At 42.6% G+C, this 20,064-nt stretch overlaps 2 protein-coding genes across 3 annotated transcripts in view; both read left to right on the top strand.

Moving 5' to 3' along the window:
- Ube2q2 (ubiquitin conjugating enzyme E2 Q2) overlaps positions 1 to 6,236 on the top strand; it is a 52,807-nt gene extending 46,571 nt beyond the window's left edge. For both annotated transcript variants that reach the window (XM_028781571.1, XM_028781572.1), the window contains exons 12-13: positions 2,516 to 2,582; positions 4,691 to 6,236. In XM_028781571.1, the coding sequence (XP_028637404.1) occupies positions 2,516 to 2,582; positions 4,691 to 4,722 (99 nt within the window). In that variant the 3' untranslated portion in view covers positions 4,723 to 6,236. The remainder of the gene's footprint in view (positions 1 to 2,515; positions 2,583 to 4,690) is intronic.
- Positions 6,237 to 8,004: 1,768 nt separating this feature from the next.
- The window catches only part of Fbxo22 (F-box protein 22), a 15,866-nt gene continuing 3,806 nt past the window's right edge, over positions 8,005 to 20,064 (top strand). Inside the window, exons 1-5 of the mRNA XM_028781561.1 lie at positions 8,005 to 8,144; positions 8,309 to 8,447; positions 13,266 to 13,353; positions 14,287 to 14,382; positions 18,684 to 18,848. Of these exons, the coding sequence (XP_028637394.1) occupies positions 8,005 to 8,144; positions 8,309 to 8,447; positions 13,266 to 13,353; positions 14,287 to 14,382; positions 18,684 to 18,848 (628 nt within the window). The remainder of the gene's footprint in view (positions 8,145 to 8,308; positions 8,448 to 13,265; positions 13,354 to 14,286; positions 14,383 to 18,683; positions 18,849 to 20,064) is intronic.

Below are 20,064 nucleotides of genomic sequence, written 5' to 3'. Positions count from 1 at the left end.
TCAGAAGTTCAAGATAACGTTTGACTACATAGTGGGTTTAAGGCCAGGGTGGCCTAAATGAGACCCTATCTCAAAAAGCCAAAGAAAAGAAGACATTTAACAGTGGAACCATGAAACTGATCAATTAAGACCAGGAATGGAGTTGAAGAGATCTGAAGAATCTTAACAACATACAGAATAGCTTAAAATTGAAGAGAAAACTTTCCCTGAAAAAAACACAGGGAAAAACAGACCAGTATACCAACAAGGAAAGGCCTGCATGAGCTGAGCTATGTGTCCTGTGAGATGCCCTGTGACTTTCCCAGAAATACATAAGAAACTGAAAACGTTCACAGCATTATAAAATAAAAACAAGGCAGACAATATAAAAACAGTGCTACCTTCCAAAAGTATATAATTAAGTTAGAAGATAATAATGAAGATTAGATTACATATGAACTTGGAAATTTAAGTGCATTCCTAAGTTATAGTAAAAAGAACATGTAAAATTAAAAATAATTTTGAACTGTAATGGTAATAGTAAAATTCTTGGGGAAAAAATGTTTAAAGTTGTTGAGTGAAGACAACCCATAATGCTGAAAAACAAAAAGGAAGACAGATCCTGGTTAAATAAAGCTTACAGTAAGTTAATATGCCAGAAATATACAATGTTTTGTGGAAATTCAGACTTATACAGCCCGTTGGTCAAATAGGAATTTGAAAATAAAATTTTGCAGTGTCTGAGATAGCAGCAACAGTGCAATCAGAAACTAAAGGAGGCTCACAACAGTGAGGGAAGAAAGGGCACATGACACCAGGGACATGAAAGAGGAGAGGCTGGAGGCTGTGAGGGTACAAGGGGAGAGAAGGGGAGGGAGAGGAGAGTCTCCTAATGCACACCTTGTTCAAAAATGCTGAGAGCTAGTCCTTGTATGCTAAAGTACAAAATAAATAACAATAGATCAAAATCCAACTCATTGTTAGAGAGGAGTTAAAAGGGAGAAATTAGTAAAGGAGAAGTCTGCAGTCCTAAGCCAGAGGTCAGTCATCAGCTTTGGACTGTCCACAGTGAGGGCTCCACTTAGGAGAGGGCGCAGTATTTACTGATCTGAGAGTATGTCAGGCGTATTTTGTTAAGTTTAGTCTCTTTCTCTTTTATTTTTCTTTTTGTGTAAATAAATTAGTGTGCATTGATGTTATGCCTCCATTTCTTGTTTGTCTGTGTACTGCCTACATGTTTGCTGCACGCGCGGAGACCAGGAGAGGGCATCAGATCCCTGGAACTGCAGTTGTTATCCACTGTGTGGGTGCTAGGAATCAAATCTTGGCGCTCTAGAAGAGCAGTCAGTGTTTTTTAATCACAGAACCGTCTCTCCAGCCCATGAAAATATTTTAAAATTATCTTTGGGATTATTTGTTTTGTTTTGTTTTGTTTTAGATGCCTTATGGCAGGGCTTCAAAAGATTACTCTGTAGAAAATCGGGTCTGTTTACAGAAATTAAAATAGTAGCTCACAGATGCATGGGAACTGGCCAGCTGGACGGAGTGAGTAGACAGGCAGGTTGAAATCACAAGGAGAATGTGGCTCCACCCAGGGGCGCAGGACTCCTGGGAAGCTCCTCAGAGGCGTTCACAGACAGATGGCCTTGCAGCCCATGTTGAGCACCTGAGCAGGGTCTCAGCATGACAGAGGCTTGTCCTTTGATGCAGAAGCGTCCTTCCAGGTGGTTTTTGCCCATACTAGGCCAGTACATAGTTGGTCTTTGGAAAACAGACTGCTCATGAATGTCCTTGCAAAAGCTTCCAGAGAAGTGTATGAGAAACTAGTAAATGTAGCTCACTGTGGGGAAGCAGGGACAGGAGGGGATTAGTTGTTGGGAGAACTCTACAGTTTGTTTCTTCTGCACTTGCGTTTGTCACACAAGTTGTATGATGTGCTGCTATAGATGGGGTGACCTGTTATGGAGAGCGTGTCTGGTATTATTTGAAGTTACGATGTAGGCCATTCAAGACAAAATTCAGTCTGAACTTGGCTTCTAAGAGAACATTTGTTATCTTAACCAAAAGAGGGGCCTTGGTGGCAATCATGGCCATTCTTTACATTTAAAATATTTACAAATACCAAAAATGTACAAGTATTTACATGCGTGGTGCCTGAAGCTTAGTGTTTCTTATCTGAAATCATTATCAAATAGACTGTCATTTAGATTAAGTTAGAAGGAAGAGTTGGGGTTTTTCTCATCCAAATGTATTTCCTTTGACTTGATCAGACAATGTGCAGAAACACACTAGGACTGTAAACCCTCATGCTTGACCAGTTGGTAGAAAGACTTTAAAACAACTCTGAAGTTAGTGAGGTTTTAGTGAAGTACAATTTTGGTTTTGTTATTCTCATAAAATTATATCAAATACGGAAAGTAATACAAGTCTGAAAAATGAAAATATTCTTTTAAGCCCACTAGTGATGCATGCAGAAATTTACTCTGCTTTCCATCTGCCTGAAGTTTTGATTTAATAACATTTATTTCTCTTTCAGAATCAGTATAATCTAGCACGAGCCCAACAGTCCTATAATTCCATTGTACAGATACATGAGAAAAATGGTATGTTTAATTCAATAAGTACTTATTACTTACGAAGTTATACATAACATGTTGATGTTTGCCTTGTTCATTTTTGTGTTTTTGTCATAATTTTTTAATCCAATACTGTTAATTACAGTGAGGGGAAAACATTTTCTATATTTGTAATCTTGGAACAAATCTTAACATTGCTTCTTTCAAAAGCTGATGCCCTGAATTCCTTGATCTAAGTGCCTTTGTGTTACTGCCAAGAATTTAGGTTACTAGAGGAATCCCTTTGCTCACTTGGAATAGACTCTGTAAGTAAAGGAATTGTGTTAGCACCTTGTTAGCACCTCGCTATAAGCTCACTGTTTGCTCCTGAAGCATCTTCAGATTCCTACTTGGTTCATTTCCTTTGTTGGATCTTTTAAGACAAGTTTTCCAGGCTGGCCTTGAGATCACTCTGCAGTCCAGGCAAAGCTTAAACTTAAGAGTCCTGCTTCAGTCTTCCCAGTCACTGGGATCATAGGCCTGCATCACCTGGCCTGGCTTGGAAGACCTGTTTGCAAGTGCCATTTATGTCACTCCCTAGCTCTGTGGCTTTGAACAGGTCCTCAGATTTATTGAGAAGAGAAATTTGTTTCTCTGTGTATGTGTTTGCCACTGCACACACCATTGTCTGGCTTAGCGGCAAGTCCCTTCACCCACTGTGCCATTTTTCCAGTCTCTGTGATCTCTTTCATCCCAGGTTTCCTCATCTGAAGTTGGCAAAGTGTCTCTTAGAAAATGAAGAAAAAGAATAGTGCCTCTGCAGAGCACTGTGTAACCAAGTGCCCTGAATAGGGAATTCATGGTAGTGGTGGAAGGGATACTAATACTCTTTTGTGTGAGTGAAAGTGTAGGCACCTTAGGATAAGTACTGTAGTAAATGCTCTTAACTCTGCTAGAAGAGATGTGTTAGTTGGGCTGGGAAATGAGCATGCATGAGGCCCTGAGTTTGTCTCCAGAGTGCACATGGAAAGCCACGTGCGGCAGCAGATGCTTCTGATCCCAGCTGAGGCCAGCCAGTCGGAATCATTGAGTTTCAGGTTGAGAACTTGTCTCAAAAAGACCAACAACATGATTTGAGGAAGACACAGGATGTTGACCTCTGTGTACACACTTACATAGGTATATTAGTTTGTAAGTTTGGATTTGTGTCTTGCACAATTGTGTCTTGCACAATTTTAATGATAAAGCCAACTTTTTTCATGATTCCTTTTTGTAATAGTATTCAAAACCAAATCTTGAAAATTCAAAGAAGGTTTAAAACCTGAGGTCAAGCCCAGGCTTCTGTCGTTTCTAGTAAGTACATCAGATGAGTACATTCCAATGTCTGCTTTCTCCCAGGCCTGACTGAGCATCCAGCTGCCTTTCTGTGAGAGCTTACACTTGAGTGGAGCCTGGGTCAGCAGTCACATTGCCCCCTTTTTCTTTCTTAAAGCAAACCCTACAATTGGTGTTCACAAGAGGTTTATAGAAAATGTATTTGAGAGACACAGAGATTGCCTTGCATTGATGAAAGAGCAGTGGATTCAGAATCAAAAGAGAGCAATTCTAATTTTTAAAGTTTTATATCTTTGTACTTGTTGTAAATTGACAAAATTGTGTGCTTACCATAAGTAACTTGATGTTTAGTCATGCGTTATGAGATTACAAACTTTGTGCTGTCCTACCTTACATAGCTGGAATTGTAATGTGATTAAAGCAGTTTCCCTACCAATGTTTTTATTTGTTTGTTTGTTGGTTGGTTGGTTAGTTGGTTTTTAAATTCTAGTCACCAGGATTTTGTGTGGGGGATATTTTGAGTGAGGTTTGCTTTTGAATACAAAACTGAGATGAAAGTTTAGCATGTAGCTGTTAGTCCATACTGTCACCGTCAGCTAAGAGTACCATTCATACGAGATGTTGAAAATCCAAGTATGCTTTAGTCATAAGCAGTAGCTAAATCAGATATCAGAATGCTGGGTTAGTAACTGAACAGCAAGTTGAAGTTTCTACAGTAGGATTAAACAACACAGTTATGAACAGACACTGGCCCTGATGTAGTAATGTCTTTTTCTTAATCTTTTTCTAGATTGATGTTAACCTTTTCCATTTTATTTCAGGCTGGTACACACCTCCAAAGGAAGATGGCTAACTACATTGACATATGTCTGGACCAATGTTGCTTTAAAGAAAATTGTTCCAACGTACAGACATAAGCTTTCGAGTGCCCGTGTAACAGCAGTACCGAAGACATTAGCTAATAGGTCATTTAGTGGATAATCTGTCAGCTGACATCCAGTTACAGCCTTTTCATTTTGCTCACTTTAGGTATCTTGGACTGAGCAGTGGGGCCTTTACTGTATTTTTCCTGACAAGTACACACAATAGCCACTCCCTACCACCTTTTTCTTGAAAAGTGAAAAATCTTAAGCAGGGAAGTCAGCATCAGTTTATTGCAGCTGTGATTTTACAGTAACCTTTCTCTATTGAGCCTATGGGGTATGAAGATTTGCAAAATCCTGTTTGTTTAGAGCCAATAAAAGTTTAACTGATGGTCAATACTGGTTTAGAAATTTTAGGTCTTCTAAACCATAGCTTTTTCAGGTCTGAAATAATTTTATTGCCAAAATTATGACAGGAAGCCTCTTCATTAAATTGTTACACTTTTTCATGGTTGTGTGAAGGTTTGAACTAATCTGAAAGTATGATCCTAATTGTATCATATTAGGTACAGCAAAGCAAGGCAGCCACTTGTGAGCAGTGATTTCCACTGGGGCAGCAGGGTCCTGTTGGACTGAACCTGCCTCCTGTTGGTTCAACATTTCTCGTGAGGAAGAGCCACAGTGTAGAGCCTGAAGTTCTGAAGTAGGATGTCATTTTACCTTTCCATTTATTAGCGGGGTGTTGCAATTGATGACAAACTAATAAACTTATGGAATGATTGGCACAAAGACTCTTTGAGCAAGATTATGAAAGATACCTAAATTGGAGATCCTTAAATGTTTGCTATAGTCATGCAGTGGTGTTTACATCAGAAGACCAGTAGGAACTCAGCCTACGTTAATGTTTTATAAAATGTGACACAAATCAATGTACTTTGCATTTTATTGCCTTACCTGAATCAGTACTCTTTGGTTGGTAATAGATTTTTTTTTAAAAAACAAACCCCATGTTTGATTTAAATCTAGTTATTTAAGCACTTTTAAAAAAGAAACCCAGAAGCACATTTTCCTGCACAAACCAGTACAAAGGTCAACAGTATTTCTTATATATTTGATCTGAGATTATTTTTTTTTAACTTTGTAAACCACATGTAGGGGACATGGCACATGTGCATTTTATGTGTGGTTTCTCTTGATTCTGCTGGTTGAGAGGGCAGTAAAGAGATCTGGTATCCTTGGTCATTTGGTTACCTTAAATAAATGATTGCCAGTGGCTCAGATGACAAGTGGCAAGGCAGAATCCAACACATTATAAAATTCCTTATGCCTAAGGCAAAATCTTGAATATGTTATTGAATTCTAATTTCCTAATGGCTAGCAGATTGACAGCTACACATTTGGCATGCTTTGGGTTTTTTTTTTTTCATTGCAGATTTATTTGGCAATGTACAGTAAATTTTGTAAACTTGCATCAAGTTTATGAATAAAGAACCATTTAAAAATCGATTTGTCACCTTTCCCTCATACAAGCTGCTGTGATTCAGGTGTCTTTAGGCTCTGTATTGAATTCCTAGTGTAGGCTATTCAAAGAGAAGATGGGGTGTGGGGAGGCTTCAGAAGTGGAGATGAAGATGGTGAGATGGAGGGAACCTAGAATTGGTGTATACACACATAGTGTATTCAGTTTTTCCTTAACCACTCCCTTTACTGTGTTCTTTAAATTCAAATGCACGTGGGTTTCAAGTGCTGTTTTAATTAATGTCTCTAATGTTCTTAGGGTACTAAGTAGCACAGTTGCCCTTGTATACTTAAGGCCCCTATACATACCACGATGAGTAGATCTTCTCAGCAGCTTAACAGAAGGAAAGCTTTTTCTCTTCTTGACTGAAATTCCTATGCCAGTTTCATGTTTGGTTTGAATGTTATGTCTCCATGTACAGGCATCCTACTTCATTCAGAAACAGCAGTTTTCTCCGAAGGTAGCCTTAGCTGAAGAAATGTTGAGAAGTCCTCTTAAACATACGCCCTTGATATTCATTCCCTTGTCCTTACCACGTCTCCCCTCTCCTCCCCTACCTCGCCAGTGCCTGGTGAGAAGAATGGTGCCACAGAGTTTGGAGCCATTAGTTCTGGAAATCGGTCTTAGGACTCCTGGAGACCCCAGATCTGCTGGGTTTATTATTATTATTAACGGGAAGCATTTAAGTTTTCACACATCCTCAGTGTATCTTGGAATTTTATAGACTGTATGATACGTCCATATATTTGCTATTAGGCCTTAAGGTTTCCAGAGTAAAGTGGCAGCTTGTTATTGAGGGGTTGTTAATGTGTTTTATGTTATCTTACATGCTTTGGGGTTGGGCCCAGATTTATTTTTTGGCTTTTGATCCTCCTGCCTTCAGCTTGCTAGATTGCAAACATGCACCATCATGTCCAGTTCAAAATGTTCTACTGGGTTATCACAGTGTAAAGGGTCATGAAGCCAAAACAAGAAGCACCAGGTCAGACCAAGTAGCTGGGGGACAAAGGGTCCGTCAATCAGGAGAAAACCTAGTCGGTTGAAATGAAGCTGCCTCTACTAAGATTTCTTTCATAGAGAGAGGGAAGGAGGGAGAGGTGGGGAGGGAGGGAGGGAGGAGGAAGAGAAGAGAGTCGCGCTGTCTTCAGACACAAATCAGAAGAGGGCATCAGATCCCATTACAGATGGTTGTGAGCCACCATGTAGTTGCTGGGAATTGAACTCAGGACCTCTGGAAGAGCAGTAAGTGCTCTTAACTGCTGAGCCACTACTGTTCTTTCATTTTTGGTTCGAGAATGTATAGGAGTTTTAACCCTTACGTAAGGGTTAAAACAGGTTGTTGGGCCTCATTCCTTGTGATTCTGTTGGCCTGCAGGGAAGACCCAGCACGAGCCAAAGAATAATGGCTCCTGTGTGAAAATAACTGGTTTGGCATGTGCTTTCTGTAGCAATGAATAGTGGCCAAAGAATGGCGAGTGCTATTTATGTTTACTGCTTAAAACTTAAGAGCTAATGAGTTAACCAGACTCGCCAAAAACACAAGTGCGTGCAGCAGGCTTAAACGCCAGGCTGCATATGTTTCCTTCCGGGCGGAACTGTGCGGCCGGTGCACCGCTACAGCGGCGTGTCCAGTGCCGGAAGCGGCCCACCGGAAGTGGCGCGCGCCTGCTCAGTGAGCTCGGGTTGTCGGTGGTGCGCTGGCCGTACGGGTGCCTCTGAGCCTCCGTAGGGCTTTCGGGCCGGTAGGCGAGGAATGGAGCCGGTAGGCGGTGGCGGCGGCGACGGCTCCTCCTCCACAGATCCGCGAAGCACCTACGTGCTGAGTAACCTTGCGGAGGTGGTGGAGCGTGTGTTTACCTTCCTGCCGGCCAAAGCGTTGCTTCGGGTAGCCGGGTGAGGGCGAATGGGGCGGGAGGAGACCTTCATCCCGGAGGGTGGCGGGTTCACCTCTGCCGGGACCCCTGCCCTGGTGTCCTAGTGCTTGGCTGGCGCTGCGAGGCTGCTGACGATGGGAACGGGCCGCCCGGCGGCAACCCTTTGTGCTTTTGCGTCCCCAGAGTATGCCGCCTGTGGAGGGAGTGTGTGCGCAGAGTGCTGCGGACCCATCGCAACGTGACCTGGATCTCCGCGGGTGTGGCGGAGGCGGGCCACCTGGAGGGACATTGCTTGGTCCGCGTACTAGCTGAGGCGCTTGAGGCAAGTATGGAGTTGTGCCGTGAACAGACACTTGCAGGGCTAGTGGGCTGAGAACTTTTTTTTTTTTTAAATCACGATTGTAATACATGTGCCTAAGGGGAGCCTTTGCTCGCATTCTGGATTTTGTAGTAAACTTCAGGTTTTGTAAGGGCGTGCTGTGGTTTAATTATTATTAGATGTTGGGCAATTGAAGTATCCACTATTACAGAGCCTTCCTTAATTTGCCTCTATTTTGCAATGAAGGCATTGGGTATCGCTTGCCCAGGGCCAACACACTAGAACTGGAAGAGCTAAAACTTCTACCTAAATACTTAAACCACAGTCCTCTTCTCATTTTTGCCCCTGGATTCAGGAGAGTCAGTGTTTGGGGAGGTGAAGACATATTATAAAGATGATAGATAGTGAATTTCCAGTGTCTCACTGAGTGGCAGGGGCCCTTGTTGAGGAAATTGCCAATTTGATGCTCTGTTACCTCTTAGTATGTATAATAGGCAAACAGGAATGTTCTACTTAAATACAATATAGCCTCCAGGTTCGGAAATCATCATTGATATATGTGTTGGTGAGAGGTTTTCTTGGTTTTGGGTTTGGTTTTCAACTTGAGCCGGAAAGGGAACTCAAGTAATTCCCTGCCAAAGATTGGCCTGTAGACAAGTCTGTGGGACACTTTCTTGATTAATGTTTGGTGTGGGAGCTCCCCCCACCGCCACTGTAGCCTGCCTAACCCCCTAGCCGGTGGTCCTAGAGTTTATTAGAAAACAAACTGAGCAAGCCATGGAGAACAGTCCAGTAACCAGCACTCCACTGGCTTTTGCTTCTGTTACCTGCTCTGGCTTTCTTCAGGGACTCTTTATTCCTCAATTGCTTTTCATAATGGACTTTATCACATTAACAGAAACAAAACTAAGATAATACATTACCTTAAAGACTTCTGAAGGTGCCTTCAAGTGGGGTCCCGATAGTCAAATTGGAGATAATCTGGGTACCAAATGAAAGCTGTAACAAATACACCCTTCAGTAAGAGCTTGTAAACACACTACCATCTAATCTTCAGATTTTGTTCCAGTACTTTTCTTAAGGGCAAAAGGATTCAATTCGGTTCCCAGTGACTGACTAAAAGACACATTGCTTTGTTTGTGTCCCCAACGTGACTTTCTTTACCAGCCTCAACACTTAAGAAAATCCAAGGCCAGTTACTTTGGAAAACTTTCACAGGTTGAGTGTGACTGTGATTTAGTAGATTTTTTTTATCCCATTACCTTAAATTACTTGATTCAAGTGGTGTCTACCAGAAGCTTCTGCCTTTAAATTTTCTGTCCTGTTGCAGTTAATAAATACCTGTGTGTAAAAACTTTGAAACTTAACTTTTCTTCTCGTTCAGTTTGTTCCCCACGCAGCACACACACATACTCTTGGTCTCCTGTTTAGAGATGTGTCTGTTACTGTTAGAATCTCCTTGATACTCACATGGTTTGTGTGTGGCTAGCACGCTCTCAAGCCAGTTTTATTGTCCCTTAGAGATGACCTTTTGGCACCAAATGTCTTCAGCTTGTATTTCACCTGCTTCATTCAAGAAATTAGTAGTTTCACTAATAGTTGTGGTTTCTTTTCGTGGAGAATGGTATTTAATTAGAATCTAAGGTCAGCACTATGTAAATCTACTCACTGTTGTTTAAGGGTTTGCTGCTCTAGCCCAGACAGGAATATATATACATATCTGCATGTGCCATTGTTCTTTGGTATTGTCAGGGTATTAGTTGCCCCATATTGAAGTCTACAGCTGCTCATATCCCTTATAAACTTGCATAGTATTTCTGTTAACTTATATAGCCCACCCTTATTTAACTTCAAATCTCTAGATTATTTATACCTCATATAAAGTAAATGTAGAATATATTAGGAAAAAAAGTTTGTAAATATAGTATAGATTCAGCCCCTCCCCCGTTTTTTGTTTTTGTTTTTTTTTAAATAGACACATTTGAATCATTGAATGGAGAGAGAGGTGACTGGCTATGTGTATGTGGAGCTGTATTTCTATCAGTGGTACATGGGAACTCAGGAGTTGCCTTCGGTACATCCAATCCAACCTAAGATTTGGTCTCAATTCCTCGCTGGTCATATTTATACCTCCCTTACTGTCAGTGGGAAACCTGGCTCAGAGTACATCTCCCCTTCTCTGAGAAGGTGCCCCTCTGTACCTCCCCTACCCCCATCCCCACCTCGTATACACATCAAGTCTCTGCCAGATTAGGCACGTCCTGTCCTCTCCTGCTGAGGCCAGACAAGGTAGCCATGGAGACTGAACTGCATGTCTGCTACATATGTACAGGGGTCCTGGTTCCAGACCCTGTATGTTCTTTGGTTGGTGACTCAGTCTCTGAGAGCTCCCAGGGGGTCTAGGAAACCTGGCTCTTTGTGTGCGCGCGCGTGCACGCGCCTGTCTGTATGTCTGTCGTGTATCTGAATACGTGTGTGCGTGTGAACATGTCTGCGGAGGCCAGAAGAGTGCATGGGATCCCTTAGAGCTGATTGTGAGCTAGAGGAACTTTGTCCTTTGAAAAAGTGGCATTCCCCCTCTGAAATGCTGAGTCATCTCGCCAAGCCCCGGCTCTTATCTTTAATGTGCTAGTCCTGAGTGTGCTGTCTGGTGTGGGTTTTCTACTTTGTTCTTTTGGACTCTTGGACTCACATCCAGAAAGCTGGCTAACATCCATCTCTCCTGCTTGTTAGAGTACTGTTTCTCTCTGATACACTGATCAAGGCCCACAGTCCATTATTATTGGAGCATCATGTATAGTGAGGAAGCTTAAAAATATGCTGTTTGGTAAAGTAAATCATTAAATTACAAATCACAAAGTACCTTCAATCATAAGAAAATCTTGATAAAGGGGCTGGAGAAAGGGTGCAGTGGTTAGTTAGTATAGTTGGCTTCTCTTCCAGAGGACCCAAGTTCCTTCCCATCACCCACATCAGGAGTCACAGCTGCCTGTAACTACAACTGGTTTCTGAGAACACCCACATACACATGGCATACACTTAAGACACATGCACATAAAATAAAAGTTTTTAAATGTTGATAAATTTGAGAAGTAGATAATTAAATTATATTAGTGTAGTGTAGATTAATACAAAGGAAGGGTCATAAATAGGATATTAGTTAAAGTTTTCTGTGGGGAATAGAATCCATGTGACTTTTTTTTTTAATGCTGTTTTACACGTCCTGTCATTTTCAACTTTTTACTGCAGTAGGCATTATTCTATATGTGGTAGTGGTGACTGTTATATACAGAGAATCTTAGATGTTAACTCAAATTTTGGCTCAAGCTAGCAATGTGGCTTTGACTAAGCCTTGAGTTCTATTTCCATAAATTGAAAAGGAAGAACAAGAATTCCCTTGTACCATTAAAGGGTTCTTGTCAGGATTAAATGGCAAAAAGATAATGCGTATAACATGTTAAGACTATATATTTTCAGTGGGTGTTAAGAACTCTTGTAATATGACTATTAAAGTTCAGATGGCCTTAAAAACAATTAAACTCATGTTGAGACAGAAACATGGTGACTAAGTCATATATGCAGTTTTCTCTGTGTTTTCCAGATCATCTTGGGGATTGAGTATTTTAATAGATATAAGGAAAGATGCTTAACTTCCTATTAGAAATATTTTGAACTTCTATAAGATAGCTTGCTATTTGTAACTTTGAATAGTGTAGTTCTAGCTGCCTTATGCTACAGTGAGAGTCTCATTTTTAGGCTTGTAGTCAGTTTCTAGTGAGAATTAGAGATGAGGCTGGTATGTTTGTTTAAACATAGGAAACTCAAGAAACTAGGCACCTGCTTCGTTACCTGCTGTTGATGGCAGAGGCAGGACCAGGCCCCGACTCCTTCGCTCAGCGGGCATTACAGACAGAAATAACTCAACGTCAGACAGAAGCCCAAGAGGCTCTAGTGGGTGGAGGTACTGGCAGGTCTGCCTAGCCATAGCTGAAAGGTAAGCAGTCTGAGTGTTTCTGTAGTTTCTCAAAAGGATTGGGAAACATGTTAAAGTTCTGTGACATTTTAAATTGTGGCGACTACTTAGACTTTTTAGAAATGCTAGGTGAAATCAAGACTTTGTGTCCGTAGGTCATAGGTCTCACCCACCCCACAACGGATGGTATACTGTTCAGTGTTTTTCATGAGTTTATCTAGAACCTCTCCGAAACCTCCACCTCCCGAGATTACAGGGCAGTGATGTGCTGCTTTTTATTCCATTCCTATAGGAAACACTTGGAAAGTTTCTCCTTTCATTTAATTCAGCCTTTGATAGCTGTCTACCATGTGAGGCTTAGGAAAGCCAGCAGTCTGAGGAAGCCCTGCTCAGAGTTGGAACTACACAAACAAGATGGTAGGCAGGGCTGTAAGGATGCCACCTGGAGGTGCAGATACAAAGGTTGAGAGGTTTGCTCTGAGGTACCTTAAAGAACCTTTTAAGGTGCCTGGCAGCAAGGGAACTTGTTTGTACAAGTGTGAGCAGGTCTGAAATACTGAGCTGGGGGCCTGGCACCAAATGCCACAAGAGGGGTGCAGCTTGTGCACCCTCCCTCTCTTGAGATGCTTCTTACTGTGACGGTCTGTTCTAAAAGATTGAATGAGCTTTATGAAAATGAACTTAAGACCTGAGATAAGTTTGACACAAAAAACCAAAATAGTAGGAGCTGACAAGCGTTGGAGCGACAGGTGAGACATGAAAGGGAGGGCTCAGGGTGGAGCAGGCAGGTGCCTGGGAACGCAGAGGCACGCGCGGACTCCCAGGATCCCGTTCTTCTTTCTTTGCAGAATGTTCGCATCTTACCACAGACAGTTCTCTACATGGCAGACTCTGAGACTTTCATCAGCCTGGAAGAGTGCCGAGGCCATAAAAGAGGTAGCTGTGGAGACAAGCATTAGGTGTTTGGCTGTTTGTTTCTGTTTTTGACATTGTCCTAGTCCTGAGAGGAAGCCTTCTGAGACTTTTGGGCACTGCTCCTGTAGGCGTGCCTGTGTCCGGCATGAGCTAAGGAGCCCTTTGTGCTGTAGGTTGATGTCTAACCTCATGGTACAATTGGATGGATGGATGGGTAGATGGATGGAATGAGGTTTTTCAGAAAGATGTTTTTCTCGTTTTAAAATACTTTAACCCTCCAGGTGTACTTCTTTATTAAAACAAGAGCCTGCCTTTGCTTATCCACGCCTGCTCATGTATAAAGTAGCACTGCGAGGTTTTGTTACCAAAGCTATCACAGACCCTATGCATTCTTGGCTTGCTAAGGGGAAATACGAAGAATCCAAGAATCCAAGACGGGCCCTGTGGCCTGGACTTTGATTTGGACACTGACTGGAATCTAACTGACTGGAGTCAAGTAGTAGTCTATGAAATGAAATCTATGCTATGAAATCAGTTGAACAGAGAGGTCTAGTAAATAGCACTTCTCAGGCTCGGTGCTGAGCCAGATCTGATGCCTTTAGGGCAAAGGTGGTGGTAGCGAAAGTTAGGGCTAGAACTTGAATAAAAGAGGCACCAAAATGGGGAAAATCCATTTCCAACTCCTGATCATCCTGCTTCCACCTTCCAGTGCTAGGATTACGGCCTGCACTGCTCAGAGTGTATGCAGTGCTAGGATTAGGGCCTGCACTGCTCAGGGTTCATGCAGCGCTGTGGCTGACAGTTGAACCTAGGGCTTCCTGCATGCGTTCTACCAGCTGACCTACATCCCCAAACTCATAGCCTGTTTTATTGTTAAATATCGTTTTGTTTTTTAACATTGTCAGATTTGACAGCTGGGTAATATTTAACAGTTGTACAACTGTGTTGTTACAGCGAGGAAGAGAACTACCATGGAAACAGCATGTGCCCTGGAGAAACTGTTCCCCAAGCAGTGCCAAATCCTTGGGATTGTGACCCCAGGAATCGTAGGTGAGAGAAATTCACAGTTCATTTCTTGCCGTGGTTTGATGGAGGGTCCCAGGGATTGGTGAAATACTTATAAATGAAAAGTACATTTACATTTCCGATCATCTGAAACAATAGCATTAGTCATCCTTGCCATGTTATTTGTACTTAAAATGTCTCTCAAGTCAGTGAGGTTCATAGTTCAGATCTCAAGGGTGCCTAAGAGCAGAGTGTATTCTCTGTCTTTTCTCAGCCAATAGCAGGGAGCGAGGATCTCATTCTATCTACCCTAGATTAGGAAAGATCTGCAGCCAGTCCAGTCCGGTCAGCTCACCCACTCTTGTTTCTTGCAGGTAGGAGTAACTGAGAGTGACAGGTTTGTGGTGTTGGATTCTAAGATCCAAACCAGGGGACTCGCTCCAACAGAAACGCACACGGACAGGACTCATGCAATCACATGAGGTTTAATGAAACTAGTGCACCAGGACTGTCTCACATGCAGGCAAGAGAGCCCCGAACAAAAGCTGGGAGCAGTACTTATACAGAGTTCACGACGGCAAACCACAAAGTCTAACCTTTCCAGGTCCAGTCCCTAGGTGACTCAGATTATGACAAGGAGTGTCTTCTGTTTGTCCAGGTTTATTACATTAAGGGCCCGGCTTCCTGATTCCTGGAATGTGTCTATGCGCTCTGGGCCCTCCTCACCCTCAGGTAGATTCCTTCCCCTGTGGTCTGAGGAATGTTAATCAGCCTCTCCCTTCTTCCTCTGAATGTCAGTCCAGCAAGTATCCTCTGACTAAGGAATGTACTCCCGGAATGCACCCCAGGGCAGTGAATTCTAAGTTTAAACCAAGACCTGAATCCTAAGTTCAAACCCAAAAGTCCTACAGTGGGCCTTACCAAAAGGTTTGTTTGTCTGCATGTTGCCAGCATGGCACATTGCTAGCGAATGTTTGCTGTTAGTGTTTGTCTTGTTTCCTGTTGATGCAGCAATGGTGCAGTGGTTGAGGCACGTGGATTAGGATTCCAGCTGTACCACTTAGTGTGCCTGTGTTACTTTGGACAGCCTACCGACATCCATGAGGCTTCAGTTTCTTCATCAGTGAAACTGGATGCTGATGTTAGTGTCTTTGGAGGACTGTGAAGATGTAGTGACACATCTGTGGCATTTAGAACAAGCCACGCAGCAAGAAGATGTTAGTTAGCTGTTGCTATTTTCTGGAGCTTTAAACAGAGCTTGGGGGGTGCCTGCTGCACAAGCTTGAACACCCTCACCACCCCTGGGTCCCCACCCAAGTATCCTGAAAGATTCTGTTTGCATTTTGGAATCTTGTGCAGTGAAATACAAAGGGCTCCAAGTGTTTGCAGATGAATAGGGGCTCTTGTAGCTGCTCACACACTTGTAAAGCGATAGCTATGCTGTGGTTTTCTTCCAGGGCTTGACTTGGCAGTAAGTGGCCGGCTGGTTACTGTTGGACGATTCCTGGCTACCAGCTGTGTTGTAGCTCTCATTCCTCACGTCTTGTCTGTCCATTACATCCACGGTGGCTTCCCAGACACAGACAAGTTCATCCTTTTTAAGTTTTATGTTACAGGAATGATACCTACCTAGGGTGGCAGGCCTGTGTCCCTGCTGAGTGAGTGGCAGTTACAGCTTTCCCTTTGTTGCTGCCCTGTCCTGAAGCAGATTTGATTGTTGTGTTCCTTTAAGTACTTCTGAGTTTATGTTAGGGGCTAAATATCAATATCCATTCCCTCTGCTCTAGCCAGGGTGTGGTGGCCTCTGCTGTTTGCTGGGCCCTCGCCACAAATTTTGTGTTGATTTAAATAAGAATGGCCCCCATTGCCTCCTTGAAGGCTTGGCCACCAGAGATAGGAACTGTTTGAAAGGATTACAAGGTGTGACCTTGGAGGAAGTTGGTCATTGAGGCTGGGCTTTTAGGTTTCTTTTTTTTTTCTTTTTTCTTTTTTTCTTTTTTGGTTTTTCGAGACAGGGTTTCTCTCTGTAGCCCTGGCTGTCCTGGAACTCACTCTGTAGACCAGGCTGGCCTTGAACTCAGAAATCCGCCTGCCTCTGCCTCTCAAGTGCTGGGATTACAGGCATGTGCCACCACCGCCTGGCTGGCTTTTAGGTTTCAAAAGCCCGTGTCAGGCCCAGTCTCCCTCTCTGCCGGTGGGTCTGGATGTAGTTCTAGCTACTTCTCCAGCACCAAGCCTGTCTGTCTCTGTGCTCTCAACCTTGATGATAATGGACTAAGCCTCTGAAACTGTAAACAAGCCCCAGTTAAAATGCTTCCTTTTAGAAAAGTTGCTTTGGTCACAGTGTCACTTCACAGCAGTACACAGTGACTAAGGCCCTGGTCTTTGAGCCTTAGTAGTTTCTTTATTCTTTCCAAACAGGCTCCCAGAACTCCCTCTGACTTGTGTGGTTAGCCTTGCCTGCCAGTGTCATAAATGGTCATCCTTTCTGTGTTTTAGCTCTTTCACTCAATAGCTATCAATATTGTATTGTAAAGCTATCGCTTTACAAGTGTGTGAGCAGCTACAAGAGCCCCTATTCATCTGCAAACACTTGGAGCCCTTTGTATTTCACTGCACAAGATTCCAAAATGCAAACAGAATCTTTCAGGTTTTGAGATTCATTTATGTTACAATTATCAGTAATTTATTTAAAATGTGTGAGCGGATTCCCATGAGTCCTAAGAGTGTGTGTGTGTGTGTGTGTGTGTGTGTGTGTGTGCATGCATGAGGAGATCAGAGGTTGTCAAGAGTTCTTTTGAAGCAGAACCTCTCACTGAACTTGGGCTCAGAGTTGTAGCGAGGTTTCCTCTTCTGCTTCCTCCATTGCCTGACCTTGGCTTGTTTGGGGTTAGGTGTGAGGAGGACTTCTGGACTCTGGTCTTCATGACTATATAGCAGACACTTTACCCAACTGAGCAATGTCCCCAGCCCTTCATTTAAGCCCTTTATTCTGTGATATAAGGTACAAGATTGATGTTCCCAGTCTGCTTTTCATAGACTGGGTTTCCGGTCCTAGGTATTGTGAATGAGGATGTTACTTTTGTGTAAGTTTCTCTGAAATTGAAGATGTGAACTTGCTGGAGTTTAGCACTGATGTATATTTAACTCAAAAACAAACTGCTAGTTTTCCAAATTTCTACCATGGCGTACTCAGTGAGCAGTCTGAGGGCTGCAGTTGCTGCACATCCTTGCTACTTGGGTCACAGATTGTAATAATAACCTGGCTAGTAGGTATGAAGATAGATACTCCTTTGACTCCTTTGAGTATTTTCTTGGAATCTCTAATGACCAGCTGTGTTGAATACCTTTTGTGTGTTTACTGGTTACTTGTATGTTGACTTGTGACAAGGCTGGCTCACTATGCTGTAGTTTTAATTCAGACTGTCCTGCATCTTCTCACACAGTTAAACACTGCTAGGTTTTCTTCCCTAGGCTTTTTAGCAGAGTATACCTCATTTGCTGTTGCAACACAAATACTTGGCAAACACTGTCTGGGTGGGGAACTTGCTTGGCTCACAGTTCAAGGGTGCATCCTGGTAGGGAGTCATGTGAGAGGCTTGAGAAAGCTGGTCATACTATGCTTACTGAAGGAGCCCAGTGGGACTGCTCCAGTTTGGCTGCAGGACTCCAGGCTCTGGGATGGTAGGTACTGCCCAAGTTCAAGGTCTGTCTTCTGCCAACCTAATCTAGATCCCTCATAGTGCCCTGAGCCAATGGTGGGTCTAAAGCCTGTCTAAATACAAGATACCTTATCACAAGCCGTATCATAACCTTGCACTTTTCTTTCATGTTGTAAGCTCACTGTATATCATGTGGCATTTGTCTTCTGGGTTTTTTTCTTCGAATATCCCCACCCCACCCCGGTTTGAGTTTTTTAGAAACTTAACATTTAAAAAGATTTATGGCATTTTGCCGGCATGTGTCTTTGTGCACTGCGTGCATGCCTGGTGCTTGTGGATGTGCACTACATGCGTGCCTGGTGCTCATGGACACCAGAAGAGGGTAGAGATCTCCCCGAGTTAGACCGGGAACTGAAACAAGGTTTTCCGAAGAACAGCAGTTCCTTTCATCTGGATTCAGCGACTGCTCAGTTTGATACTTTTTGTTTGTAAAGCTTCCTTTCTGAACATACTTGAAATGTGCTCCAGGCATTGCCACCCAAACATTGCCAGAGAGCTGTTACTCTAGGAGCCGCTGTTTGACAGCCTCACCTGCAGTTGGGAGGATGTAATGGGTTGATTTATGTTTCTTACGAAGTCCAGTTTCTATGAGATGTCCTCATGAAACTGTCTTTTTCTCCCTAGTGACTCCAATGGGATCAGGTAGCAATCGACCTCAGGAGATAGAAATTGGAGAATCTGGTTTTGCCTTATTATTCCCTCAAATTGAAGGAATAAAAATTCAGCCCTTTCATTTTATTAAGGACTCCAAGAATTTAACACTCGAAAGACACAAACTTACTGAAGTGGGTAAGTTATTATTTACTGGTTGATTTGTTTGGTTTGAGACCGGATCTCACTGTGTAGTTCTGGCTACCCCTTAAACTCAAGAGATCCTCCTGCCTCTGCCTCTGAGTGCTGGGTTTAAAAGTGCATGCCGTACACCAACATTGTTAATTATTATTACTTGCTCATTTTGTTGATTAATTTGCTCTGTTTTAGTGCTGGCCTGCTAGCAGCTGCTAGGCTGCTGTTGACAAGGCTGGTGATGATTGATAGAATTGGCTTCAAGATATTTTATTTGCCATGAAGTCCTAGATGACTGGATATGAATGTTCTTATAAGTATTCTGTCAATAAGCTTGTATGCATGTTTTGTTTGCATGTATGTAGTATATGTGTGTCTGCTGCCCATGGAGAGCAGAAAAGGACATCAGATTCCCTGGAACTAGAATTATAGGTATTTGTGAGAATGCATGCATTTAATTGTAATTGAATTTCAAAAGAATTATTGATCTTTGGTAAGCTCTTATTGATAATTTTGTCTTATTTTTGTTATTTAAAGCTGAAAAACTTAAGCTTTTAAAAATATTTACCATTTATTATACCATTAATTGTTACCATTTATTATAAAAGTTTTTAGAAGAAAAAGTAGAGATAGTCATTAACTTGGTGAACAGTTAAGCTTACACCAGAGTTTGAGGAAGCAAGCGTGATTGCTGTACGTCGGGCTTTGATAGGAAACTTGTTACAGTAGGCCACTGTAACACTGTGTGGAGACCGCAGGCTCTTATTGGGTGTGTCTCAGTGTCTCCTTACCCTGACTTTTGAATAGCCATGTCGTTGTCCCAAAGTAGTCATTTCCCTGGAAGTAACAATCTTGTTTCTAAAGTAGACTTGACTCTTGCTGCCATAGGCTTTTCCCTACTTAGAAAATTGGTTCTGTAAAACATAAGGATCTTTTCCCAGTGTGCCAGGCTTGTCTGTAAGAAGGTGGACCCTTCAGAACTGGCTTGAGATGTAGGGTGCTAGGAGGTACTGTGATTTCCACCGTGCAAACCTGCGGTTTACAATGAGGAGAATTAGAACTGGTCCAGGAGCAGAGTCTGAAGTATTATTTGTCAGAATTGGTTATCTTGTCAGCAACATTGGGGTGGAGACACTGCTCCACAGTGGCTTGCAGGTAAAGCTAACCTAGATTTCAGCACACACAATAATTCCAGGGTGAGCTAACCTAGACTTCAGCA

This window comes from Grammomys surdaster, unplaced genomic scaffold (genome assembly GCF_004785775.1).
Source record: "Grammomys surdaster isolate TR1022 unplaced genomic scaffold, NIH_TR_1.0 472, whole genome shotgun sequence".
NCBI lineage: Eukaryota > Metazoa > Chordata > Mammalia > Rodentia > Muridae > Grammomys > Grammomys surdaster.
The sequence above is the reverse complement of the archived record's forward strand: the minus strand, read 5'-3'. Positions and strand labels throughout refer to the sequence as shown.